Source organism: Podospora pseudocomata (assembly GCF_035222375.1).
Source record: "Podospora pseudocomata strain CBS 415.72m chromosome 2 map unlocalized CBS415.72m_2.2, whole genome shotgun sequence".
In the NCBI taxonomy this organism is placed as follows: domain Eukaryota; kingdom Fungi; phylum Ascomycota; class Sordariomycetes; order Sordariales; family Podosporaceae; genus Podospora; species Podospora pseudocomata.
Genome location: NW_026946366.1, coordinates 2432667 through 2456901, shown reverse-complemented (window position 1 = coordinate 2456901; position 24235 = coordinate 2432667). Strand labels below are relative to the sequence as shown.

The window sequence follows — 24235 nt, the reverse complement described above, 5'->3', positions numbered from 1 at the left end:
TGTCTTGAATGCGTTTAGCTCGGCGAGGGACCCTTGGCAGCCCATTGGCACTTGAGGCACTTCGTAGCTGGGGAAAGTGGAAAGGGGGTGATGGGGACCCACTCAATTTGCTTCCCGTTGCTCAGCCGTGGGTTCTCGTGCTGATCCGTGCACCACCTGCTGCATTGGTCTGGAAATTTGACAGCGAGATTCCCCTGAAGCACAGAGCTCTCCATTCTCTCCCACCGCCCGTAAACAACTGCCCGAGACGCATTTCCCTTCCTGCGATACCCTCTTGTACTTCTACACGCTGTCCCCGTAGCAGCCGACACCCCAATCCTCACAAACACACGCTACATCCCCATCAACCTGTCGCGTCGACAAGATGGCCCCTTCTAACGCGGAGAGCGCCTCGCCAATTGGCATTGCCAACCTGCCCAACCAGCGCCACAAGATCGTTGCGAAGAGGGGCGCCGCTTTCACCATCATGGTGAGCATAACTGTTATACAGAGTTTGGGGAGGACGTTTGCTTACTATTGTCATTTCAAAATCTAGGTTGCTGGCGAGTCCGGGTTGGGAAAGACAACATTCATTAACACGCTCTTCTCCACCACCATCAAGAACTATGCCGACCACAAGCGCCGCCACCAGAAGCAAGTTGACAAGACCGTCGAGATTGAGATCACCAAGGCCGAGTTAGAGGAGAAGTTCTTCAAGGGTATGATAGCAAACAAAGTCAACGATGTCGGGATCATAGCTAACCTAGGTTCCAGTCCGTCTCACCGTTATTGACACCCCTGGCTTCGGCGACTATGTCAACAACAGAGACTCGTGGATGCCCATTATCGAGTTCCTCGACGACCAGCACGAGTCCTACATGCTTCAAGAGCAGCAACCCCGCCGTCAGGACAAGATCGATCTCCGTGTACACGCCTGCTTGTATTTCATCCGCCCCACCGGCCACACTCTTAAGCCTCTCGATATCGAGGTCATGAAGCGCCTGTGCTCCCGCGTCAACCTTATCCCAGTTATTGCCAAGGCTGACACCCTCAGTCCGGCCGACTTGGCCAAGTTCAAGTCAAGAGTGAGACACCTAATTTGCCCGTGTTTGGCGGAGCTCCATGCTGACTCAACCGCTTTCAGATCCGCGCTGTCATCGAGGCCCAAAACATCAAGATCTACCAGCCCCCTATTGAGGAGGACGACGAACCAGCTGCCCAGCACGCCCGCACTCTTATGGCGGCTATGCCTTTCGCTGTTATCGGCTCTGAGAAGGACGTCAAGACTAATGACGGGCGTATTGTCAAGGGCCGGCAATATTCGTGGGGCGTTGCCGAGGTTGAGAATGAGGACCACTGCGACTTCAAGAAGCTTCGGTCGATCCTGATCCGCACCCACATGTTGGACCTTATCCACACGACCGAGGAGTTGCACTACGAGGCGTACCGCGCCCAGCAGATGGAGACGCGCAAGTTTGGCGAGGCCCGCCCCCGGAAGCTGGACAACCCCAAGTTCAAGGAGGAGGAGGAGGCGCTCCGCAAGCGCTTCACCGAGCAGGTCAAAATCGAGGAGCAGCGCTTCAGACAATGGGAGCAGAAACTCATTGCCGAGCGCGACCGCCTCAACAAGGACCTCGAGCAGACTCATGCCCAGATCAAACAGTTGGAGGGCGATCTGGAGCAGCTGCAAGGCAGCGCTGTCCGCAGCCACGGGCGCCGCTAAACGGCAGTCTCCACTGGAGCTTTGGGATGAGCTTGTGGCGACTCTCAGGGGCTACCCTGCTTCAAACCACTGCCTCCGGACACCACACACATTTTGGCCCGTTTGTTTGTCCAAACAGTGACGACTTTCGGCCTTCATGGATATGCTCACGAATTTGCTATGGGGTGATGCGGCGGTGATTAAGCGGATTTGGTCGGGTTGCCTATAATCTCCGGGGGTTTCACTTTTCTATCGTTGCTGTTGTTTCTCTTTTTTGCTCCGCCAAATTTATTCGAAAAGGATGCGCAAGGTGTTCGGAGAAAGAAAAGACTACACACATTGGGGGGAAAGGGGAGGGAAAAAGATATACTTGATATCTCTTTTTTGTCGTCCTGCCTTCTTCTCTTTTTTTATCGAGCTTTTTTTTTTTTTTTTGTTTCTCTCGCGAAAGAAAAAGCAACTCCCCCATTTTTTACCTCCTTTTTTACACCTTTTTTTTTTGAGACTTAGTCACGATGTAATTTAGTCGTCTTTTAGTCGTCTGTCTAGTCACCCCTTCCCCCTCCCCCTTTCATGATACCAAATAATGAGAAAGGCTGTTACACATTGCGTGGGAGTTTTTGTTTGAAGATGCGGCGGCACTTGTAATTGCATTGCTGGCGACAAGCGTGAGTAGACAAGCTCTGTCAGTTGAAAAGTATCTCAGCATATCAATCCAACCTGCCTCTTGGTTAATAAAAAGCCCAGGATAAAATCCAACCTTTATTGATTTCATTAGCAACTTGGTGTCTTGTGTATACATAATTCCCCAACCAAAATACCCGGTAAACAAGAGGCCTCAACAACCCTTTCTTCATTACCGGCCCCAGCTTTTTTTGTCGTTGGTGGTGTTCAAAAACGCTTTATATTGCTCGAGACAGGGAAGACCGACTGATACCCACTAAACAGCATCCATCGTCGCCCTCGTAGTCAGCTGCTCATTCTTGTTCCCCAGCTTGCTAATCTGCAAAAACGCATCCACCCCGTACCCCTCCAGGCTGTGCAGCGCCAGCGAGCCGGCCCAATACTCTGCATACACCCTGCTCAGCGGCAAGCCCATCCCCAACCTCAAATTCGGGGGCCTCGACGACAGACTGGCCAAGGAACTATACTTGGCCCTGTCCTCCCTTTCCTTCTCCTCCGCTGATAAAGACTGCACACTCTGATGCCCGTACTTCTGATGCAAAGTCTCAATCTTCTTGTTGCTTTCCGGGTTAATGTCGTCAATCTGGAGCTCCTGCATCGTGGCCGCCATCTTGGGGACTTGCCCCAGGTTGGCAAGGATTTCTTTTGATGCCGGACCCTTGGAGAAGGACCAGAGGTAGGGCATGCTCTCCCTTGGTATCCCCCCTCCTTGGTCAGAAATCCGGATGATGACGTGTTGGTTTGATTCGCAGATTGTGACCTCTATCGGGGGAGGCTGTGCCGATTTGTTCTTTGATTTCTGATGTTTTTCCACCACGGCCTGGACAGAATTCCGGAGGAGCTCCCCGATGATGTACTCGAGGTGGGAGAGGATGTACGGAAAGTTCGCCTCGAGATGGCCGACGATTTTGATTTCGGGGAGGGCGATGTCAGGGCCGTAGGCGCGGCGGGCGATGGAGGTGACGGCGTCACCGCAGCGGGAGACGACGTCTTTGGCTACGCATCTCAAAAAGACCTCGCCTATGAAGTCGGATTCGGAGAGTTTTGCCCCCGGGGAGAACCAAGGGGCGTGAAAAGTTTCGGTTAGGGCTAGGTGTTGTTCTGCTATTACTCTTCGGGAGATGCGGGAGCGGAGGATGGTGTTCATGAACTTGTCGAGCTCGGCCGCGTCTTTGAGGCCGTTGCACTCGAGGATACCCATGGCGAGTTTGGGGATAACGGTTAGGTGGGCGTTGAGCATGGTTCGGATGGTGGCACAAAGACGGTCATTGTCGTCCAAGTTTTTGACCTCGCGGACTTTGCGGAAGGTGTCAAAGGCTGTGTAGTATAGGTCGTATACTTCGTTGAAGTGCTTGTTGGTGACTACAACGTAGGGGAGCTTCTGCATGTCCCGGATACGGTGGGCGATTCGTGTTGGTAGCTCGGTCCGAACATAGTTGGCTGAGCTGATGAGTCTTGATTCTGTCAACGACCGGCCAAACACCATGAGCTGGCGCAGGCTGATGGGCCTGGCCTCTTTTGCAACCCATCTGCAAGGAAGAAGGTTAGAAACTGATCACTGGCTGGAGGTTTGGAAACATGGATCTTTGAGGTTGCGCAACATACTCATCCAACACTGACACCGGACGCCACTTTGGACTATGGGCATGACTTTGGCTGCTGCTATGACTGTGTCGCCGATTTGGCAGCTGAATGAGTGCCGCCGCCGTCGCCGCGCCCAAGGTTCTCAGTTCCCCCGCTCTACTACTCAACCGGACGGCGGCCGTGACATGTTGAAGGCGCCGCATACCGTCGGTGCCATGCAATGTGAAGGAAAAGGTGGCGGCCGAGATCGGAATTGGTTCACAAAGCCGTTCAGTATGAAGATGTCTTACATTGGGCGCGAAAGTGGAGAGGAGGAGGTGCTACAACATGGAGCAGGTTTCAACGAGAGAAGGTGTTATTTCTAAAAGCCCACGCACAAGTTGCTCCGGCGGCCATGGTGCAGTTGCATGAGCTCTCTTTCAAAGACAGTGATGTCTGCCCACAGTAGGTTGCAATGCGGCATGGGAGTCAGATCAGGCCCTCTCCCCCGAGGTAGGTCCTTCCTGACGGGAACCGGCATCTACCTAATTGCCCCACATGTTACTTATGATCCGTGCGCCTGGCCTTGTAAGTCTTTTGAACATGTGCTTTCATCTGTTGCCGTTGCTCTGACAAGAAGGCGGTTGAACATGCTGTTGTTCGACTTTGGCTGAGGATGGCTTTCAGGTACTTGTCCTACGTATTGCCACTCGAGTTGTGCAAGATCTCAGCCTGTGCTCTGCGAGAGATGTGTCTTGTGTGGCTGAAAACTATTGCCGTTGGCCCAGCCTCAGGCTTGAATATCGCCTCATTCCTAGCTTAGAGATCAGTCTCTCATAACTTTCATCTTTAGAAAAAGACATTTAGAACCTACCATAGAGAATCTAAGCTCATTTCACTGCTTGTAAAGCTGAGTGTCATAGAGCCTTGAAAGCACAGGTGTGTGCAAGTAGGTACATTCACACGGTGCTCTCCACTTAGCTGTCTTTTGAAAGAGCATGGACACAACATACCTCATACCTGTAGTCTTTGGCAAGCATGTCTTCTAGCTATAGAATAAAAAGAAGAATCAAAATGTTAACTTTGCACCCATATTATTGGAGAAGGATTTACAGCGACATTGACAGCGTTTTGTAAGCTGTTGTGGATATTCTCTTCTAGTTCGTTGTCCCCACGTCATGGCGGGGCTCAAACTGTGCATGTTAAGGAGCTACATGAACTGGCTCTCTGTACAATAGTGGTGAGCGTGGTGAACGCCACATGCACTGGTTGTGACTTAACAGTCAGGCTAAGCCCAGATGCTGCGCCCGCTTGGCCATTTGGCAGCAGAGAGGTTCAGGTGGGTTTCTTTTTGCCTTCCCCAGATCCCATTCCACCTGGACATATTTCCCCAGTCCACCACGAGTGCCGGGCATCCAACCCTTGATCCCGCCCACCTGAAGAAAAGTCGCGATTCCAGAAAGAGACGTGTTCCGGCCCCCCCAGAATCTTGGTGAATTTGGCCCCGTAACAGCTGCTTGCAGTTGCTGTGCCGGATCGCCCGACAGCCGTCAACCACCCAATCCGTGGACCCCTCTCTCCCCACTGGCTCACAAGGAAGCTTGACAGTCGCCAGCAACCTCCGTCACCTGCTCACGACGTCGCCCCTTCCCAAAGAAATCAACGTTGCTCCTCAGTGACTTCCAGAGTAGCTTTTGGTCGTAGGATATGGTAAGCCTTTTCCTTGTCTGAAAAGAAGATTCTGCAGGTACAAGCAGGCGTTCGTTGCTTGCTTTTTGACTTTCCCTCTCACTCTCGCACTCTCCGCTTCTGCTTTCTCGACAACCACTCCTCCCCCTCCACCAACAGCCCTTGAGCAGTTCTACACAACACTCTCTGCGACACATTTCCCACCAAATCATTTTGCAACTATTCCCCAAGATTGCCGTCATGACTGGGCCCGATCCCCTCCTCTCGGCCTCGCCAATCCCCGGCTTTGCTAACCTGACCCTTCAGGCCGACAACCAGCACAATGGCGACGCTGTGTCGCCGAATGCCATGCTGCTAGACCAACCCGAAGAACATATCGTCGAGCCAAACGGCACCGAGTCCGAAGATGTCGCCATCATCAACCCCGACAGCATGGAGACGGATGTTGTACTCGCCACAGATAGTATGTTTGAACACACCCGACTGCCACTTGTTGTCCCACGCCCGGCAGTGCTGACCCCGTGATAGATGATGCCATGAAGGAAATAGTGCTTCCTCCGCTCGCCGAAGAGCCCCGGATTCTCGAAGATGTCGTCCACACCTGGGAAGTGCAAGGATGGCGCACGATGAATAAGAAGGAGCGAGGGCCCATATTCCAGGCTGGAGGTTACCCATGGTGAGCAATGGCTATCTGATTGGTTTTTTTTTTTCTGACACTCGACAGGCGGATCCTACTCTTTCCACACGGCAATAATGTCTTGGACCAGTGCTCCATTTACCTGGAGCATGGTTTCGACACCAACAGTGTTCCCGACAACTGGAGCTGCTGTGTGCAGTTTGCCCTCGTCCTGTGGAATTCCAAAGACCCATCCTTAATGTTTCATCACTCGGCGCATCATCGATTCACCAAGGAGGAGAGCGACTGGGGCTTCACTAGGTTTCTGGAGTGCCGGAAGATGTTCAATGTTGTCTGGGAGACTGCAGACAGGCCTCTGGTGGAAAACGATGCTGCCAACATCACCGCTTTCGTCAGAGTTGTCGAGGACGAAACGGGCGTTTTATGGCACAACTTCAACAACTACGATTCCAAGAAGGAGACTGGCTACGTTGGTCTTAAGAACCAAGGCGCTACCTGTTACCTCAACTCACTCCTCCAGTCATTATACTTTACCAATGCTTTCCGCAAGGCCATTTACAGCATCCCCACAGAGCACGAAGAGGATATGAAAAACAGCGCTTATACACTGCAGAGACTCTTCTACCAACTTCAGACCTCGAACGTCGCTGTTAGCACCAACGAGCTCACCAAGTCTTTTGGCTGGGAAACGCGGCACATTTTTGAGCAGCAAGATGTGCAAGAGCTTTCTAGGAAGCTCATGGAGCGTATGGAGGACAAGATGAAGGGCACCGACCTGGAAAAGGCGCTTCCCATGATGTTCAGCGGCAAGATCAAAACCTACATCTCCTGCATCAACGTCCCCTACGAATCAAGTCGCGTCGAGGACTTTTGGGACGTTCAGCTTAATGTCAGCGGGAACGCGAATCTGCTGGATAGTTTTCAAGACTACATCCAGGTGGAGAAGCTCGACGGAGAAAACCAGTACTTTGCCGGAGACACGTACAAGTTGCAGGACGCCGACAAGGGAGTCATCTTCAACAGCTTCCCAGACGTCCTCCATTTGCAGCTGAAGCGGTTCGAGTACGACATCAACCTCGACACTATGATGAAGATCAATGATCGCTACGAGTTTCCCGAGGAGTTTGATGCCTCGGCCTATCTGTCAAAGGAGGCTGATAGGTCCGAGCCATGGGAATACGAGCTTCACGGTGTTCTGGTACACAGCGGTGATCTCAATGCGGGTCACTACTATGCGTTCCTGAAACCAGAAAAGGATGGCTGGTGGTACAAATATGACGATGATAAGGTCACCAAGGCCACGAAACGCGAGGTCCTGGAGGAGAACTTTGGCGGCTTCTACAAGACAACTGGTGGCCGTCCCCAACTCAACGCCAAGAAACAACCCATCATGCGGCCAAACAGCGCCTACATGCTGGTTTACATCCGGAAGTCGAGATTGGACAAGATTCTCTGCCCTGTCACGCCAGCCGATGCTCCGGAACACCTCCAGAAAAGGTTCGAGCAAGAACATGCTGCCCGTGAAGCTAAGCGCAAGGAGAGAGAAGAACAACATCTTTACCTCGGGGTCAAAGCCGTCACAGATGAAACGTTCAAGGCTCATGGCGGAGTTGACCTGACGGCATTTGATGCCGCCGTGGGTTCGGAGCCAGGCTCCTACAAGCAGTACAAGCTCCTTCGCACGGCGTCAATGGCAGACTTGGCCAACGAGATAGCCGCCGACATTGGAGAGGATCCAAGACGCGTGCGATTATGGATCATGGTGAACCGGCAAAACAAGACAGTCAGACCAGACCAGCCAGTGATGGATCTTCGCCCGACAGTCGAAGAGACGTACAGCAGAGCCACGGCACACCGGGATCAAGCGCTCCGTGTGTGGGTTGAAATTGCTGACGAAGTCGACGCTGATGGGGCTGCCGTCTGGCCGACCTATCCCGGGCTCCCGAATGGTGTGGTTGTCAAAAATGACTTGATCCTACTCTTCCTGAAATGGTTCGACGTCGAGTCGCAGTGCTTGCGGGGTGTTGGCCACATTTATTTCAGCAAGGAAAAGAAGGTTGAGGATCTCATTCCGGTCATTTTGAAAAAGATGAACTGGGGCGAGAAGCTGCCCAGTGACGAAAAGATCATGTTGTGGGAGGAAATCAAGCCTAGCATGATCGAGGGTCTCAAGGTCAAGCTGACGTTGAAAGCTGCCGAGCTTCAAGATGGAGACATTATTTGCTTCCAGCGAACCCGTGACGAGAAGAAGTACAAATTGGGGCTCGGCGCCGAAAGGCAGGGCTCTGAAGAAACGTAAGTTGTTATTCTGATCTTCTTTTCGAACACAGTGGCTTACTTTGTCAGGGTCAGGGCGGTCGATCGCTACGAGGATGTTCGGGATTACTACGACTTTCTCAACAACAAGAAGAATGTGGATTTCCACGCTCACCCCCAGAAGTGCGATCCCAAGCAGTACCCGGAGTTCAGTCTGGTTCTCAACACGAAAATGAACTACGACAAGCTGTGTGAGAAGGTCGGTGAGAAGCTCAACGTTGAGCCAACGCACCTGCGGTTTTACACGGTTAATGCTAGCTCTAACAACCCTCGGACGGCGGTGAAGCGTGGGCATCAATCGTTGGCCAACATCCTCATCCCGGCCGGTTACGGACAACTTAACATGAATCAGCGTAACGATGCTCTGTATTTTGAGGTGCTCGACATGAGCTTGGCCGAGTTGGATACCAAGAAGAGCATCAAAATCACGTGGCTGAGTGAGGGCATCACCAAGGAGGAGCAGTTCGATGTCTTGGTGCCCAAGAGCGGCCAGGTGGAAGACCTTATCGAGGCTCTGGTCAAGAAGGCCAAAATTCCCAGCGAGGAAGAGGCGGGCAAGATCCGCGTCTATGAAACTAGCAGTCATCACAAGTGGTTCAGAGATCTGGCCAGAGACTATTCGGTGCTCAGCATTAACGATTACACGTCGGTGATAGCTGAGCGGATGCCCGCTGAGGATGCTGCGGTTTCGGACCAAGCAAACTTCATTTCCTGCTTTCACTTCCACGGCGAGCCCAGCAGAGCGCATGGAATCCCGTTCCGATTCTTGGTCAAGGAAGGAGAGAGGTTTGCCGACACCAAGAAGCGGCTGGAACAGCGCACTGGTATCAAGGGCAAGAGTTTTGAGAAGATCAAGTTTGCTGTGATCCGGAGATCATCATTCTCACGACCTCAATATTTGGAAGATGGTAAGTTTTATTTTGGACCTCTCTCTTTCTGTCTTTGTTTATGGCGGCTAACATGTCGTTGATGTAGACGATATTCTGTGGGACATTGCAACGAACACGGATGATCTGTTGGGATTAGACCACCCCGATCGGGCACGAACAACACGGAACGGCGCTGGAGACTTGTTCCTCAAGGGCTGAGTTTTGAAACTTTGGAAGTAGTAGACAAGGTGCGGTTATTGTTTTATGTAGATGATGATCGTTGTTGCTGCTCGATGTTGTTAGAGACACAGCGGCAGCGCGTTGTATATGTACATCCCTGTCAGTGTTTTTATCGGGGCGCTCGTTTTGTTAGCTTGGGTTTTTTGTTCCTTTTTTTTTTTTTTTTTTTTTGGTTTCTCAGGCCTATTGATGGAAAGAAAAATGGGGCTTTCAATTTTTTTCTGGGATGATGGATGGTGTGTGTGGTTGGGGGTGGTTTTTCATTTTGTTATATTTGTGAAGTCGAGAAGAGTGGAGGAGCGTGAAGGATACGCCCTCGCCTCCTTGACTAAGGAGGTTTTGGTTGTGCAGTGTGGGACGACCTGATGGCGAACATGTGTGTGAGACAGAGAGAGCAAGCAAAGATGGACGGACGATGGATGGATGGGACTTGGTTCATAGGGAGGGGCATGATTGATAGGCACTTGTATGGATTGTTATTTTTAACCTCGTTTGTTTTGCATGTGACCGCAGTGAAAGAGAGGTTCGCAACAAATACCCGATATATCTGACATTACTTTCATACGGATACTGTGTGTGATTTAGGTGTGAGAAGTTGAGAGAGAGGAAAAATATGTAGGTAGTATCTTTCTCGCCGCGACCCTTTATTGAACACACACCCACACACACTCACACTGACTTGGACAGTACACGGATCCAGCCCATCATTCATCCACTTAACCAACCAACACAGCCAATTCTTTCCCCGTTTCCTGATCACCACCTCCATTCTTCTTCCAAAAGCCAAAAACACAAGAGCAAAAGCTTGGAATCGACTACCGCTTGCGATCCCTATTTTATTCACCCCTGTATTAGTACCAAGATACCCCGTATTAGTTTCTCGCAAAAACAAAATCAAAAAAAAAAAAAAATAACTCTCATGACTTGGAGGGAAAGGGAAAAAAAAGAGAAAAAACTCACGTGCTCAACCTCCTACTCAGCGTCTGCAACTTCTTATCCTGCTCCGCCTCCCTCTTCGCCCGCTCCAGCGCCTGTGCGTGCTCCTCGTCCTTCTGCTTCTGCACCTCGTCATGGCTAGGCGGCAGCCTCTCGTTCTGAATGTCCACCTTCCTGGCGTCCTCAAAGCTCGAAATCGCATTCTTGATCCCCTCGGCGCCGAGCATCAGCGTGCCGGCAGGCAGTCTCCCGCCGCTGACCGTCTTGAGCTCCGACACCTTCTCGGATTCCTCTCTCAAAACCTGGAAGACCCTCGACAGTCGTCCGATGGCCAAAATCTTGTTCTTGATCGCACGTCTCTTGAATTCGATCGATTCCGGATCTTGGCTCCCGACGCTCGAGGCCGAGGGCAAGGGGGGGGATACTGGACCGGGCGAGGAGGCGGATGATTCCTCGCGGAGTTCCTCCTCGGAGCAGGTTGACAGGATGGCAATCAACATGTCCGTGATCTTTTCTCCCACAAAGGGCAGCGACCAGGTGAAGACGTCCATGAAGTTGGGGAGCCAGTACGGGTGGGGGGTGCAGTTGAACTGTCTAATGTTCATGACGTTGTTCTCGTACTTTAGAACCGCCGCCTTGTTGTTGTACACGTCCAGATAGTTGGGGGCGGAAAAGATGGTCATGACCGAGGGGAAGCCCGTTGTGCGGGTCTTACGGTACATTCGGTACCCCGCGTCCTGGGCCTCGTGTGCACGGATGACAGAGAGCAGATTGTTCTTCTCGAGGAAGTGGCAGGCGGCCGGGTAGGAGAAGAAGTAGGAGCAGCCGCGGACGTGGTTGTGGAGGAAGTAGTCGGTGGTTTTTTCTTGGCCAAAGTCCTCGAGGGGGTCAGCCCAGAGGATGTCGCACATTAGGCCTTGGGTGGGCGGTTCGCGGAAGCGGTCGATATTTCTAATGTCATCCAGCGTGTGCAGCTCCGGGCTGAGACCGCCGTGGATGCACAAAAACTGCTTGTTCATGACAGCCGCCAGCGGCAACGAACAGAACGACTCCATGCATGCCTCGTAGATGGCCTCGGAGTACTTGTGCTTGCACTCGAGCTTGAAGGTGAAGTAATCCGTCAGGTGGCGACACTCGTGGTTGCCACGCAGCAGCCACAGAGACTTGGGGTAGTGAATCTTGAGCGCCCACAGGTACAATACGCACTCGATACTGAAGTAGCCACGGTCGACATAGTCGCCCAAGAACAGATACCTCGTCTCCGCCGGGTCGCCGCCGACCTCAAACAGCTTCATCAAGTCGTAGTACTGGCCGTGGACGTCACCGCAGACGGTGATGGGCGCGTCCATCTCGAGTAGGTTGGGCTCGGCGCGGAGGATCTCGGTGCCCTTCTTGAGGATCCATAGCGCCTGCTCCTCAGTCAAGCGGCCCTCGCGGTAGAAGTGCTGCTTTAGGAACTGAATGTTGGGCTTTTGTTGCGACTCATCCTCGAAGAATTGGTCGTCGGTGGGCTTGTACATGGCGGGAGCTTGCACATCTGGATGGGAGGGGGGTGGGGGGGTAACAACGTCAGTACCAGTACTTAAATGGGTCGAGAGGGTTGTTCTCTACCTTTGCAGACTCTCTCCTGGGTGCTGACCTGAGTGCCGTCCTCCATCACATGAATGGTAAAGTCAATCTCAGGGAGCGGCTTCTTCTGCTGTATGGCGCGGATGGCGTTGTCGACCTGCTGGGTGCGGGGGTCGAAGCCCTGGGCGCCGGCGTCCTCGGTGTCCATGTTGATCGACGTCGTTGAGAACTGAATAGGCTGGGGGAGTGGGAGGAGGAAAAGATACTATCGACTATCGATACTCTTACTATCGGCGGCAAAGAGGGAGGATTACGGGGAGTAAGGCTGTAAAGGGGGTCGCCGGTTGGACAGTCGGTCGGGCTCCCCTTAAAATGTTGCAGGGTGCGGGGTGTGTGTGCAAGTCGCCAAAGCCGCCGTTTGATTGAAGTTTGAAAGCGGATTTTGGGATTGTCAGATGGGTAAGGCTGAAGGCAAGCAGCAGTTGGGCGGTCGGCGGTCGGAGAGAGAGAGGCGACTTTCCCAGTTGGTCCTCTTGCGAAGGAGCAAGGAGAGTGGGTGTGGGCGAGCTCCAGAAAGCTGCTGGGGCGGCGGGAGGAGGGGAGGGGTACCTTGGTTGTTTCACCGAATTGGCGGGAGGTGAGCTGTGGTTGGGACGAGACTGGCTTTTCCAGAAAGCTGAGAAAGGCGGAATCGGGTCTCGTGGTTTTTTTGCCTCCCTCTGGCGTTTGTTGCTTTCAAAGCAAATCACCAACGATACAGTTATTCAAAGGTATAATCCACCCAACTTTTAACACTATCACGGTCCCCTGGCTCTACAGTGGGGGGGAGAATAAGAGAGGCCCGCTTCTGCTAAAAATCCGCTCGGGTCTGGCCCATTCAGAAGGCCCAAACAGAGAGTCTTTTGTCAAGTAAATACGTCTGGAACACTGGAGGTAGACACGGGGCACAGGCAACTTGATGTAAATGCTATCGCGTGCCCGAAGTGAGAGAACGTTATCGGCAGGTAGCACAAGGCTCCAGACTTTTGGAGCCTCAGCGGTGAGGTTGGGTCGGTCTGGAATCTGGCTTGCCAAGGCATATATTAGGGGTTCACCGGCAGCAGCTGACTGCCAGTTGGCACCAGTCCATTGACTTACACCAAATCAAGTCCGAGCATTGAACATCAGAAACTGAACTCTGTTTCTGTATGAAGCCCCTCAAGGAGCGCAATACCCACCATCCACCACCAAATCAATCCCCGTAGTATACGAAGCCGCATCGCTCGCCAGATACAAATACGCCCCCTTCAACTCATTTGGCATCCCCTCCCTCCCCATCGGAATCTTATCTCTCCAAGCCCTCTTCGTCCCCTCATCGCAAAACTTGCTAATCTCCGTAACAATGTACCCCGGGCTCACCGTGTTCGCCCTCGCAAAACCAACCCACTCCACCGCCAGACTCTTGACCAAGTGAATCACGCCCGCCTTGCTCGCATTATACGCCGTCTGCAGCTGGGGGATGTTCACAATGCTCCCGCTCATGCTCGCCGTAGCAATGAAGCTGCCGTAGGTGAACCCCTCGAGAAGCCCCTCTTGCTTCTGCCGGCGGAAGATCTCCCCGGCCACTCTGGCGCAGTAGAAGGTGCCGTCGAGGTTGGTGTCGATGATTTGCTTGTAGCGCTTGATGCGGTCCTCGGCCGCGCCGTCGAGCATGGGGCCGTCTTCCCAGGCGATGCCCGAGTTGGCGACGAATATGTCGAGGCGGGAGTTGAACTCGGGGAGGATGTGGTCGTTGATGGCCGAGGAGACGGCGGGGAAGGAGGCGACGTTTACGTGGTAGGCTTTGCCTGTTTGGGAAGGTTGTGTGTCAGGTTTCCATGGTGGTGAAGGTAGGTGACTGAGAAAGGGGCTTACACTTGACGCCAAAGTCCTTCTCGATCTCGGCTGCGGCAGCCTCAGCCTGCTCCTTCTTGGAGTTGTACCATATCGCCACGTTGGCGCCCGCTTCGGCGAACCCCTGAGCAACAGCGTAACCGATACCAGCTGTGGCGCCCGAGACGATGGCGGTCTTTCCAGCGAGGGAAAACAGAGGCAGAACTCTGTTGCTGGCAGGAGGAGCGGTAGAGTCGTGGGCGAAGAGCCCAACTGGGGAAACGTGGGACATTTTGAAGTTTGGTGAGTTTGTTGATCTCGAACTGAGTAACTAAAAGCAGGAAACGGAGAAAAAAAGAAAAAAAGAAAAAAAGAAAAAGAAAAGGGGGGACGAGGCAGATCTACAAAGATCGAGGCGGAGCTACCTATCTTGGCCAGGGACACACACACACACACACACACACACACACACAGCCAACCCCGCAGATTACTTTCGGAGACCATGTCGGCTCCTATGGTCCCTCGAAACGGATGGGTACCTACATACCCTTACCCGGCTACGTTGTACCTATCTTGTCTGTTACTGCTTGTCCAGCTGTCCCTGCTGCCAGCTGTCCAGCCTGCAAGCAAAAAAAGGCGGAAACTCGATCAAGAAGTGGAGGGGAAGACGGATCCCCTTGCCAGATTTCGAAGTCCTGTGGAACTTGGTTACGTGAATACCGCGGATGGTGCCCAAAGATTCGTGAGCAATACCCATATGCACAATGATGCCATTCGTGGCCTTGGGTTGTCTTTGTTTCTGGCTCCATGGGTGTGGAGCGTGGGGATCGAGGGGTAAATCCAGGGACTGGAGTTGAGGGGAAAGGGCCGACATCTATGGAATTATCGATTTTATAACTTTAGCCTTTAAACTAAGTACATGGAAAGTGTCTCCAAAAGTTCCCGGGGAAACTCAAGTCGAGAGCTTCAAACGTCTGCCAGATGGCATTGAGAAAACACACAACAGCGGGGTAAATAGGTAGCTGTCAGTCGATGCGGAGGTGGGGTAAAGGCAAGCTCACATCGAACTGACTTGTCAATCCTGTCAAGCAATCAAATGTAGTCAAACGTTACAGCGCATGCATACCAGACCCTGGGATTTGTATCTGGTTGGCTGGCCCTAAGAAATTGATACCTAACCCCCTCGGCACCACTCTACCCGATTACACTGTCCAACACCTTCTTCCTGTCAAAGTTGGTGTTTCTCCATCTCGAGATCCAATCGTCTCTGTTGACTATTTCCAATCCATCAGCATACCTTAAACCAAACAATAGAAACAAGACAACCAAAGAGAACTTACTATAAGCCCCACAAATCCTCCTAATCCCCTCAAACGCACTCCTCCCATGCATAACCCTCCAGTTGTCAAACACTACCCCAGCATCGTTAGCATATCTCTTCCCCCCCCCAGTTAAGAGCATCAAAGACCTCACCAAGCACCCTCCCCGGCGTCAACTGCACCCAATACTCACTCTCCCTCCTCCTCAGCATCTCATCCCACTTCCTCGCCGCCCCATACCACTCCTCGGGAGTATACCCCTCCCCAAACGGCACAACCCCCCTATCATCATTATTCCACCTCACCCTCCCCAGCTCCCCATCCACCACCTCCAACACGGGATACAACCTATCCGGGGTGATCGTAATCCCCGCGTTCCCGCTCGCATGCCAGGGCAGTCGGACTTGAGTCAAAATCTCATACGCCTTTGGGTCCTCCTTTTTCAACACCTTGGCGGCGTTGAAACCGTCCACCAACAAGGAAGCACCGCCCTGGACGGTCTCGGCAGAAACACCCGGGGGAGGGGTGTGAGAGAGGAGGTGGAACGCTTGGAGGCCGGAGGGATCGGTGAAGTAAGTGTTGTCCGTGTGGGCGGGGAGGGCGAGGTTGGTGTAGGCCGTGTCGGCCATGGCGAGGTCGGGGATGAAGTCGTAGAAGCCGCCGTAGTGGGTCAGGCGGATGAAGGCGATGCGCTCGAGGACCTGGCGGGTTAGGTCCGGGTCGTGGGAGGGGGTGGAGGAGATGAAGGAGAAGCCGTATTTTTGCTGAGGGAGGAAGTGTAAGTATCATGTGTGGAAGGGGGAAGGGAAGGGGGGAGGGGAGAACTCACGATCTTTGCTGTGAGGTCGGCCACGCCTTGGTCAGAGTTCATCACTTCGTTGTAGGAGATGGTGGGTGGGTTGGAGGCTATTTCCGCGCCCCAGTAGTGCTGGCTTGGGGAGTGTTAGCTCGATCTTTTTGGGGGTTGAGATGAGGACGTACTCCTGGGTGACGCTTCTGTCCCTCTTGTCCTCCTTCACGTAGTGCTGGATGAAGTCCCAGTCATAGTTGCTCTCATGGCCGTCGGACCCTAACATCTCCCCATCAGCATGCCAAACGTGTTCAAGAAGGAGGGGGTAAGAGATCACAAACACTTGACAGCAACCCCCTCCGCCGTCGAGCTAACACTCTCAGGTTTGATATCCGCAGGAATCTACCCACCATTCATTTTCATCAGCAAAAATTTGTCTCCCTCCCAAAAGGCCATCAAGAAGACTCACCGCAAAAGTATTGAAATTCCTCTGCCTCGTATCCTGATTAATGCAGCTCGCGCACCGGCAGTTGTCCCTGCAGGTCGTTCAGTCGTCCTTCTGTGCATTGCAGATCGCTCAGCCGAAAAGAGGTGCATATACTCACCTCAACCAAAAGTACGGCCTAAATAAGACAAGAACTATCATCAGCATCTCAACCATATCATATTATCCTCGCGACTTACAAACTCTCCCTCTTCTTCCTCCCCCCCTCAACCTCCACCTTGAGCCCACCACCCCCAACACTCACACTCTTCTTCGTACTGTACCCTCTCACACTGAGCTTGACTCTCTTTTGACTGGTGGTGGCAGCGGCAGTGCACAGTGCAAAAGACCTCCCACGGTTGCTGCGCGCATGTGTCGTTAGCGAATGAGCTCCCTCCACCCCCTCCCTCAAACCGATCAATGTTTCACTCACCTTGCAGCAGCAAGCAGCAGTTCCCTTTTAAACAATACTGGCCTCAAAGCTAGGAATGACTTCATTTTTGGATGAATTGTGTTACAAAATAATTCCCCAGAAAAACTAAAAATTTGCGTATCGACAGTTAGTCAGTTACCGTGAGATTTAAAGCATCATATGACTTTGGATGTTTCCACGTCCGCTTGCTTATTATAACAAGAGCGCCGAGCTTAACCGCAGGTTTACAAATGACGGAGCCGGCTCCGCCAAGAAAATCGGATCATTCGCTCGTTCCTGTCCTGTTTCGTAGAACCTCGGCAGATGAGAGTTGGAATGGGAGAGAGAGAGGATTGCTGGCAGTAGGGGTAGTGACACGAAGTGAGGAACCCATGATGAGTTATTTCTTGAGATATTATCAAGACAAAAGGTTTATTCAAGTTGCTCAAACCTGTTGCTTTGTCGGTTAAACGGAGGGCCTATATCTAGGTGGTGTTGCTGAGCGGCATGTCGGGCACGTTGTTGTTCTCCACCAAAGAGGTACATATCGCGGGTTAGGGTTCGCTGTGCTCTGGAGGCGACAAAGGGTCCCTCTTTTATCCTGCTTCACGACGGTCGGTGTTCCAAGCAGAAAAGCAAGGTATTGACTAGATCTAGATATCTAATCCACCGTAGAAATCACCAAACTCCAGACGTCCTTCTCCTTCCAAAGTCCCATATACCTCCCTCCCTCGTGTATAACATCAACAGATAACCTCTTCTGGCGCACCCCCTCTCTCGTGTATAAGATCATCAGATAGCCTCCTCCGCAAATTCCCCTCTCGATCTCCTCCTCGAGATGTTTCGATCATATCTCATGGAAATAATCTCATCTCCACAAGATCATCATCAACCCCCATCCTAAGCACCAATCAACTTACTCCAAAACGACCCCCTCGCCGGAGCCTGGTCCCCCTTCGGCGATAGAAGCACCGTGTTCCACACCTCCTCCCCGTCCACAAACAGCCTATACTTCAAGCTGCTTTGATCACCGCCCTCCAAATTCTCAATAGTGATCGCTCCAAACTTGGAGTTTCCCTTATGAATATACCTGCTCATCGCCTCACATTAGCCACTCAACATTCTCATCAAGAAACAAAAAAAACAAAAAAAAAACAAAAAAACTCACTTGACCATCACATCCTCCCCATCCCTCTCCCTATAAGTCCCAACCGGACTATAAAACTGACTCAACGGACTAGCCGAAAACTCCCACACCGTCGCCTCCTCCGGCCACGCCCTCCCCTCCACATGGACTTCCCCCTCTCCCTCTCCCTCCACCAGCACGGGAACCGGCGGCGGGAACTTGGTCGCAGCAAACTCGTGCCTATCCCCACTAAGCACCACAACCCCCACCCCCCTCCTTGAAACATCCCACATCGCCTCCAGCACCTTCCTCCTCTCCGTCAAAAACCCGCCCCACGTATCCTGAGTGTTAACCGGCCAGTTCTTCGTAAACGGCACCGAGCTGGCCACAATCTTCCACTTGACCCCTTTCGGCTCAGGTTTCTTGAGCCACGCCAAAAAGTCCTCCAGCTGCTCAGGGCCAAGCATAGTCTTTTGTTTCTCGGCTGTATCAGGAAGATGATTATCCGACCGGAACGTCCTCGTGTCCAGCAAGAAAAAGCTCGCCGGGCCTTGGGTGAAGGAGTAGTACGTCGCCGATTTGCGAGCGGCGATGCCGCCTGCTCTGCGTGCCGGGGGAGGGTTAGCAGCTGCTTGGTAGTGCTCAAAGGGGTCAAAAGCCGCCTTGTAGACGCCCGTCGAGTTGGCGGACCAGTCGTTGGCTATTTCGTGGTCGTCGAGGGTGTGAATCCAGCTGAGATTTTGACCGACAGAAGGCCAGTCGGGCGAGGCGTAGACCTGGCGGTATTTTTGCCTGTAGTCAGACTTTGAACTTCCCCAGTAGCGGGGCACGTCGGCGTAGATGAAATCTCCCAGGAAGAGCATGAATTGCGCGTTGAGGGTGGGGAGGACCTTGGCGAGGTAGCGGAAGCCTGGGATGGCCAAGGGGTGGTCAAACGGTGAGTAAGGGAGTCGGGAGACGATGCAGGAGGTGGAGAGGAAGGTGAAGGGGCCGGTGGTGGCCTCTTCAGCGTGGCCGACGGGAGGAGGGGTGGTGAACTCTCCGGTGTGGTTGTTCGAGGTGCGCCATTGGTAGGTGCGCATCTTGGAGTTCCGGAGGGGGATGGGAACAACGGCGGTGTAGTCGGTTTCGTTAGTGGTGAACTTGATACCACCAGCGCTCTGCCACAGGGGGTTGTCAAAAGGCGCCACCGGGTCCTTGATGTGTACTTCGACGGTGACGGGCATCTTGGACTGGTCTGGCTCTCTAATGAGAAGCTTGGCCTCATGTTCAGAGACAAAGCCGAGTCTGGCAAAAGAGAGGTCATCGCCAGTGTGATAGCGTTCGGTGAACAGACGGTCAGCGACCATGCCGACGCAGATAGCGTTGATGAGAAGCGTGGTAGCTGACAGAAGCAAACTCCGCGGGTTGGGAGCACCAGAGAGCAGTGTCTTTAAGGGGTTCAGGGGTCTGTCTTCGATCGTGAGGGTCTCCTCAACAGCCACCTGTTCGGCCACCAGCTTTTCGGTCCCGCGGTTTCTCCTGCCATTCTCGGGAACCTCAACCTCGATTGGAATGTCCGTTACTGTGACATCAACTTGATCAACTAGTTCCTGCTTTGGCTCATGCAGATATCCCGACACAAATGATGGCAGGTAGACAGCGAATAACGCAAAGATAAGGGCGGGAAATGGCTATCACCACTCTGTCAGAAACACGCTCCATCTAATCAGCAATGCATAATCGTTTACTTACAGGAGCAAGAGCCTAGATATCCCAGAGGTAGTTAGTGAATTGTCTTGTTCCTCGTAGCTGTGCTTCGCCCCCACTTACCCATCGTAAAAAGAAGTAACTGAGTGCCCTGATAGCGACCGATGTCGCTGTCGCGACTTTCGTTTGTGGTATCGTCATCTTGAGATATGCCCTCTGTAGCGAGGTTCACTCAAATAACGACTTGGTAATTGTGTTTTCTATGAGTTTCTCAGTCTGTGTCGTCACTATGAGATTTGATGGGTCATGGCGGGTCTCGACAAATATGGCCGGTAGGAATTGAAATTGCAAGGCCGGCCACAACAAACGGTTTCCCAGCAAGAAGAACTCAACAAACAGTCACTTGGTCTAGGTAAATATGAGAAGGAAAAATATGTGTAAATTCGGGCTTTGAAGAAACAGGCCTCACCGCGCGTGCACCAGCTTCAGGCTCTTGACGCAACTAATTCCGCTGATGTCACTGGACGGAACAAAACCCCAGTGGTTGGCCAAGAACCAGGATAGAGCTTGGGCCAGGTGTGCATAGGCCCCCTGCTGCAGCTGGCGCCCTGCCCCTGGATGGGAGCGGGCCAGGAACTTGGTTGTTCCGGTCAAAAGTGTCCAGCTCAGCGCTTTGGCAATTGGCTGAGGTGTTGGCTCTGAGTGGCAGGGTCCGGCGCGCGCGGTTGAGACTTGTCCTGAAGCCGAGCCGAAGCGTTGCGATACCAGCAGCAGCATCTCGACGACACTTCTTTTCGAAACACACAGCCGGCTCACCATGCAGCTGCCATTACTTTCGTGCGGGCTCTTGGGCCTGCTGGCCAGCCAGGTCGCCGCCACAGCCCTGACCTACAAGGTTCATGCGAACGAGAGGGCGTGCTTCTACACAGCAACACAGAACAAGGACGAGAAGATTGCCTTTTACTTTGCCGTATGCGCACCTATCGTTGGACTCTGGACTACTTACTCTCTGGAGGTGATACTCACATGGTTTTATAGGTGCAATCCGGTGGTTCCTTCGATATCGATTATGAAGTGACGGGTCCCAATGGGAAATACATCATGGATGGTCAGAAGGAGAGGCAGGGAGACTTTGTCTTCACCGCCAGGGAGGTTGGCGAATACTCGTTCTGTTTCAATAACGAGATGAGCACATACACCGAGAAGTTTGTCGACTTTGAGATTGCTGTAAGCCATACCCCTGGCCCTTCACCTGCAAACCGCAGCGCATATACTGACATCTACTCTTTGCACTTTAGGTCGAGAACGAAGCGCGCGTTACCATTCCCTCGAAGCAGGGCTCGTCACCGGAACAAACATCAGCCCTCGAGGAGTCCCTGTTCAAGCTCTCGGGCCAGCTGTCCACCATCACCCGCAACCAGAAATACTTCCGCACCCGTGAGAACCGCAACTTCAGCACCGTCCGCAGCACAGAACAAAGAATCGTCAACTTCAGCATCGTCCAGATTCTGATGATCATGGCCATGGGAGCCCTGCAGGTGTTTATTGTCCGCTTCTTCTTCCAGGGTGCGCGGAAGGGCTACGTATGAGGGGCGTTGTCTTTTTTTGGAATGCGAAAATAAAAGCGTGTTTGGTCTGGACCGGGCGTATAACTTGATGAATTGGGCAGGTCTTGCTATGAGGATTATGTATCATAGGGATGGCTCATGGGTCTTGTGAAGGGGTGGGCTATTTATATCTGGTGGTCCTTGTTTGTCTCTTTTCGGCGTGATATCGCATGTTCTGGGTTATAGTGTCTGGTAGAATACTGGAAACGTGTGATGATTGTAATTTTCAAGACTCAACCTTTGAACTTGTTTCCTTGATATTGTTACCCAGGTCAGGTTGACCTTGCAGTTCATCTTGAACACTGTGGATGGATTGGAAGCGCGGGCCACTGTTAGTGCCAAGACCCGATAAGAAAAATACGATAAGCCTCTGCAGCCTGCTGCACTGTACTAGCCACTGTCCGTCTTCTGCGTCCTCTCTGTCCTCGCTGCGACAGCACCTGGAACTTTTCAAGATTTAAGACCAGAATCTCCACTCCGTCAAACCTCAGTATCGCGACAGCCCGTCACCGCGAACAACTCCAAAATAAAAAACGATGGTTTCGATAGCATCTGGCCTCACTCAGGCCCTTCCAAAACCAAAATACACAGGCGAAGATGAAGAGTTACGGGCACAGCAGCGCGGCCCTCGGATCGTCGGTGCCAACGAAATCGACAGCACACAGCTCGTCCTCAAGGTCAGCCAACTCGACATTGCATTGAATGTTGTACCCATTCCGGTTACTAACAGCTGTTCTCCTCCACAGAGAACAGGACCACCCCCATATGGAAACCGAGCAGGTTGGCGTCCTCGTGCGCCCGAGGATTTCGGCGATGGCGGCGCGTTTCCTGAAATCCCCGTCGCGCAATACCCCTGGGGCAAAGGCGATGGCGCGTCAACTTCCAATGCGCTCGTTGTGCAAGTCAACAGCGATGGCAAGGTCGATTACTCCGCCATCGCGCGCCAAGGGCACAGCAAAGACCGCATCATTCACACTTCGTTCAAGGACCTGATTCCATTACGACAGCGTGCCGAGGCGGGCGAGTTGGACCTCTCGAGACCTAGCCAGGAGACGGTACAGGAGACGGCCGAAAGGACGAAGAATGCCCTCGCCAAGCTGGTCAGCGGTGCGGTTGCGGCGCAAAAGCCCAAGAATGTGAACGTGAATGGGAGGAGGGACCCGACGTTTGTCAAGTACACGCCGTCGTCGCAGATGGGGGATAGTTCCAAGAAGCAGGAGAGGATCATCAAGGTGGTGGAGAGGCAGGCGGATCCGATGGAGCCGCCCAAATTCAAGCACAAGAAGATCCCGAGGGGACCACCGACGCCGCCGCCGCCGGTTATGCATTCGCCACCGAGGAAACTGACGGCTGAGGACCAGGAGGCGTGGCGTATCCCCCCCCCTGTTTCGCTCTGGAAGAACTCGAAGGGTTTCACTGTTCCTCTTGACAAGAGGTTGGCCGCCGATGGTCGCAACCTCCAGGATGTTCAGATCAACGACAAGTTTGCTCAATTTTCCGAAGCCCTCTTCGTGGCTGATAGACACGCCAGAGAAGAGGTACGGCAGCGCGCCATGATGCAGCAGAGGCTAGCGGAGAAGGAGCGGTTGCAAAAGGAGGAGAATCTTCGTCAGCTGGCACAACAGGCCCGCGCCGACAGGGCGGGGGGTGGCAGCAGGAGACGGTCCTCTCGCTCCCGGTCTGGGTCTCGGTCTAGGTCCCGGTCTTACAGCGGCTCTGACTATTCCGGCTCGGAAAGCGACAGCTCTGAGCGTGCGAGGAGGGAGGCTCGGAAGGAGAGGCTCAAGGAGGAAGAGCGGAAGCTCAGGCAGTCACGCATGGGTGCCGAGAGGAGGGCTCAGGTCATGGCCCGCGAGATGGACCGCGACATTTCGGAAAAGATTGCTCTCGGTCTGGCCAAGCCGACGCAGTCCAAGGAGGGGATGTACGACTCGCGGCTTTTCAACCAGTCGAGCGGGTTTAGCAGTGGGTTCAATGAGGATAACCCGTATGACAAGCCGCTTTTTGCGGCGCAGGATGCGGTTAATTCGATTTATAGACCGAGGGTTAATCAGGATGATGATGATGAGGGGGCTGGGGATAGGGCGATGGACAGGATAAGCAAGGGTAATAGGTTTGGGGAGGCGCTGGGGAGGGGAAAGTTCAAGGGGACGGAGGACAATGAGCCGAGGGAGGGGCCGGTGCAGTTTGAGAAGGATACTAGTGATCCGTTTAATGTTGACAAGTTTTTGTCGGAGGTGCAGCAGGAGACTGTTGCTGCTGCGGCGGCGGCGGGATCGGGGAAGAGGGGGTATGGGTTGCAGCAGGAGGAGGGGGATAGGAGGAGTAAGAGGACTAGGGTTGAGGAGGAGGATAATTGAGCGCGTTGAGATTGAATTGATAGGTGGGGCGGGGGTAGGCAGGATGTGAATTGAGCGGATATGATTTTTGTACGTGGTCATTGTCGTTGTTTTGTGTTACAAGAATGAGGCTCTGGTGAGAGTGTTGAGATTGGGAGTTATCTGAGTCGTGGTCTTGGCTTTGCTGCAAGGGTCTTGACGATGTGACAGCTGTAGTCCGGACATATATTTCTAGGGCAGTGTCGTTGACGAGATATTTACACGTGGTTATACAGCAACATAGATATCATCATTCTATAGGAAAGGTGGGTTGAAGATACGGGCTTTTATCTGCTGTGTAACCCTGATGCCCTCTCCAACTATGTCGGTGCCTGGGGTATTTCTCACAACCGTTTTGGTGCAACGGTTTGGGGGGTCCTTATATGTGTGTTGTC

The 24235-nt window shown here is 53.0% G+C and overlaps 9 protein-coding genes across 9 annotated transcripts; 4 read left to right on the top strand and 5 right to left on the bottom strand.

Annotated features, from left to right (window-relative positions):
- The first annotated feature begins 151 nt into the window (after nucleotides 1-151).
- Nucleotides 152-2277, top strand: spn4 (Septin spn4). Its single transcript, XM_062888078.1, has 4 exons — nucleotides 152-469; nucleotides 536-698; nucleotides 754-1064; nucleotides 1124-2277. The coding sequence occupies exons 1-4, from the start codon at nucleotides 365-367 to the stop codon at nucleotides 1700-1702; spliced, it is 1158 nt and encodes a 385-aa protein (XP_062746277.1). The 5' UTR covers nucleotides 152-364; the 3' UTR covers nucleotides 1703-2277.
- On the bottom strand, nucleotides 2202-5057 carry PKP2 (putative protein kinase). Its single transcript, XM_062888077.1, has 3 exons — nucleotides 4803-5057; nucleotides 3971-4742; nucleotides 2202-3894 (listed from the first exon to the last, which is right to left on the bottom strand). The coding sequence occupies exons 2-3, from the start codon at nucleotides 4150-4152 to the stop codon at nucleotides 2622-2624; spliced, it is 1455 nt and encodes a 484-aa protein (XP_062746276.1). The 5' UTR covers nucleotides 4153-4742; nucleotides 4803-5057; the 3' UTR covers nucleotides 2202-2621.
- A 186-nt stretch (nucleotides 5058-5243) lies between these two features.
- UBP15 (ubiquitin-specific protease ubp15) lies at nucleotides 5244-10318 on the top strand. Its single transcript, XM_062888076.1, has 6 exons — nucleotides 5244-5638; nucleotides 5924-6080; nucleotides 6146-6293; nucleotides 6342-8549; nucleotides 8601-9478; nucleotides 9546-10318. The coding sequence occupies exons 1-6, from the start codon at nucleotides 5636-5638 to the stop codon at nucleotides 9656-9658; spliced, it is 3507 nt and encodes a 1168-aa protein (XP_062746275.1). The 5' UTR covers nucleotides 5244-5635; the 3' UTR covers nucleotides 9659-10318.
- CNA1 (3',5'-cyclic-nucleotide phosphodiesterase (PDEase) (3':5'-CNP)) lies at nucleotides 10203-13128 on the bottom strand. Its single transcript, XM_062888075.1, has 3 exons — nucleotides 12227-13128; nucleotides 10640-12152; nucleotides 10203-10510 (listed from the first exon to the last, which is right to left on the bottom strand). Exons 1-3 carry the CDS (start codon nucleotides 12390-12392, stop codon nucleotides 10495-10497), a joined length of 1695 nt encoding a protein of 564 aa, XP_062746274.1. The 5' UTR covers nucleotides 12393-13128; the 3' UTR covers nucleotides 10203-10494.
- A 253-nt stretch (nucleotides 13129-13381) lies between these two features.
- On the bottom strand, nucleotides 13382-14327 carry SOU1 (Sorbose reductase sou1; the record flags this gene model as incomplete). The annotated part of the gene is made up of 2 exons (XM_062888074.1): nucleotides 13382-14010; nucleotides 14078-14327. The coding sequence occupies 2 exons, from the start codon at nucleotides 14325-14327 to the stop codon at nucleotides 13382-13384; spliced, it is 879 nt and encodes a 292-aa protein (XP_062746273.1).
- Nucleotides 14328-15229: 902 nt separating this feature from the next.
- Nucleotides 15230-17126, bottom strand: CBS1 (Cytochrome B translational activator protein cbs1, mitochondrial; the record flags this gene model as incomplete). Its single annotated transcript, XM_062888073.1, has 9 exons — nucleotides 15230-15309; nucleotides 15376-15447; nucleotides 15509-16118; nucleotides 16184-16286; nucleotides 16336-16423; nucleotides 16486-16546; nucleotides 16614-16680; nucleotides 16829-16990; nucleotides 17062-17126. 9 exons carry the CDS (start codon nucleotides 17124-17126, stop codon nucleotides 15230-15232), a joined length of 1308 nt encoding a protein of 435 aa, XP_062746272.1.
- Nucleotides 17127-17940: 814 nt separating this feature from the next.
- On the bottom strand, nucleotides 17941-20368 carry QC762_211750 (uncharacterized protein; the record flags this gene model as incomplete). The annotated part of the gene is made up of 4 exons (XM_062888072.1): nucleotides 19979-20368; nucleotides 19901-19912; nucleotides 18209-19839; nucleotides 17941-18130 (listed from the first exon to the last, which is right to left on the bottom strand). The coding sequence occupies exons 1-4, from the start codon at nucleotides 20054-20056 to the stop codon at nucleotides 17941-17943; spliced, it is 1911 nt and encodes a 636-aa protein (XP_062746271.1). The 5' UTR covers nucleotides 20057-20368.
- A 42-nt stretch (nucleotides 20369-20410) lies between these two features.
- On the top strand, nucleotides 20411-21444 carry QC762_211740 (uncharacterized protein; the record flags this gene model as incomplete). The annotated part of the gene is made up of 3 exons (XM_062888071.1): nucleotides 20411-20825; nucleotides 20894-21082; nucleotides 21154-21444. Exons 1-3 carry the CDS (start codon nucleotides 20673-20675, stop codon nucleotides 21442-21444), a joined length of 633 nt encoding a protein of 210 aa, XP_062746270.1. The 5' UTR covers nucleotides 20411-20672.
- A 554-nt stretch (nucleotides 21445-21998) lies between these two features.
- PRP45 (mRNA splicing protein) lies at nucleotides 21999-24149 on the top strand (the record flags this gene model as incomplete). The annotated part of the gene is made up of 2 exons (XM_062888070.1): nucleotides 21999-22139; nucleotides 22209-24149. 2 exons carry the CDS (start codon nucleotides 21999-22001, stop codon nucleotides 23820-23822), a joined length of 1755 nt encoding a protein of 584 aa, XP_062746269.1. The 3' UTR covers nucleotides 23823-24149.
- Nucleotides 24150-24235: the final 86 nt, after the last annotated feature.

What these genes read in the sequence shown, in the direction of transcription:
- CNA1 (XM_062888075.1), bottom strand. Translation starts at nt 12,392, where the DNA reads ATGGACACCGAGGACGCCGGCGCCCAGGGCTTCGACCCCCGCACCCAG. An exon ending in CCAGGAGAGAGTCTGCAAAG is followed by an intron (nt 12,153 to 12,226) that starts GTAGAGAACAAC and finishes CCTCCCATCCAG; the next exon opens with ATGTGCAAGCTCCCGCCATG.
- spn4 (XM_062888078.1), top strand. Translation starts at nt 365, where the DNA reads ATGGCCCCTTCTAACGCGGAGAGCGCCTCGCCAATTGGCATTGCCAAC. An exon ending in GCGCCGCTTTCACCATCATG is followed by an intron (nt 470 to 535) that starts GTGAGCATAACT and finishes TTCAAAATCTAG; the next exon opens with GTTGCTGGCGAGTCCGGGTT. An exon ending in TGGCCAAGTTCAAGTCAAGA is followed by an intron (nt 1,065 to 1,123) that starts GTGAGACACCTA and finishes AACCGCTTTCAG; the next exon opens with ATCCGCGCTGTCATCGAGGC.
- PKP2 (XM_062888077.1), bottom strand. Translation starts at nt 4,152, where the DNA reads ATGCGGCGCCTTCAACATGTCACGGCCGCCGTCCGGTTGAGTAGTAGA. An exon ending in CCGGTGTCAGTGTTGGATGA is followed by an intron (nt 3,895 to 3,970) that starts GTATGTTGCGCA and finishes TCTTCCTTGCAG; the next exon opens with ATGGGTTGCAAAAGAGGCCA.
- UBP15 (XM_062888076.1), top strand. An exon ending in AGGCAGGGCTCTGAAGAAAC is followed by an intron (nt 8,550 to 8,600) that starts GTAAGTTGTTAT and finishes TTACTTTGTCAG; the next exon opens with GGTCAGGGCGGTCGATCGCT. An exon ending in ACCTCAATATTTGGAAGATG is followed by an intron (nt 9,479 to 9,545) that starts GTAAGTTTTATT and finishes TCGTTGATGTAG; the next exon opens with ACGATATTCTGTGGGACATT.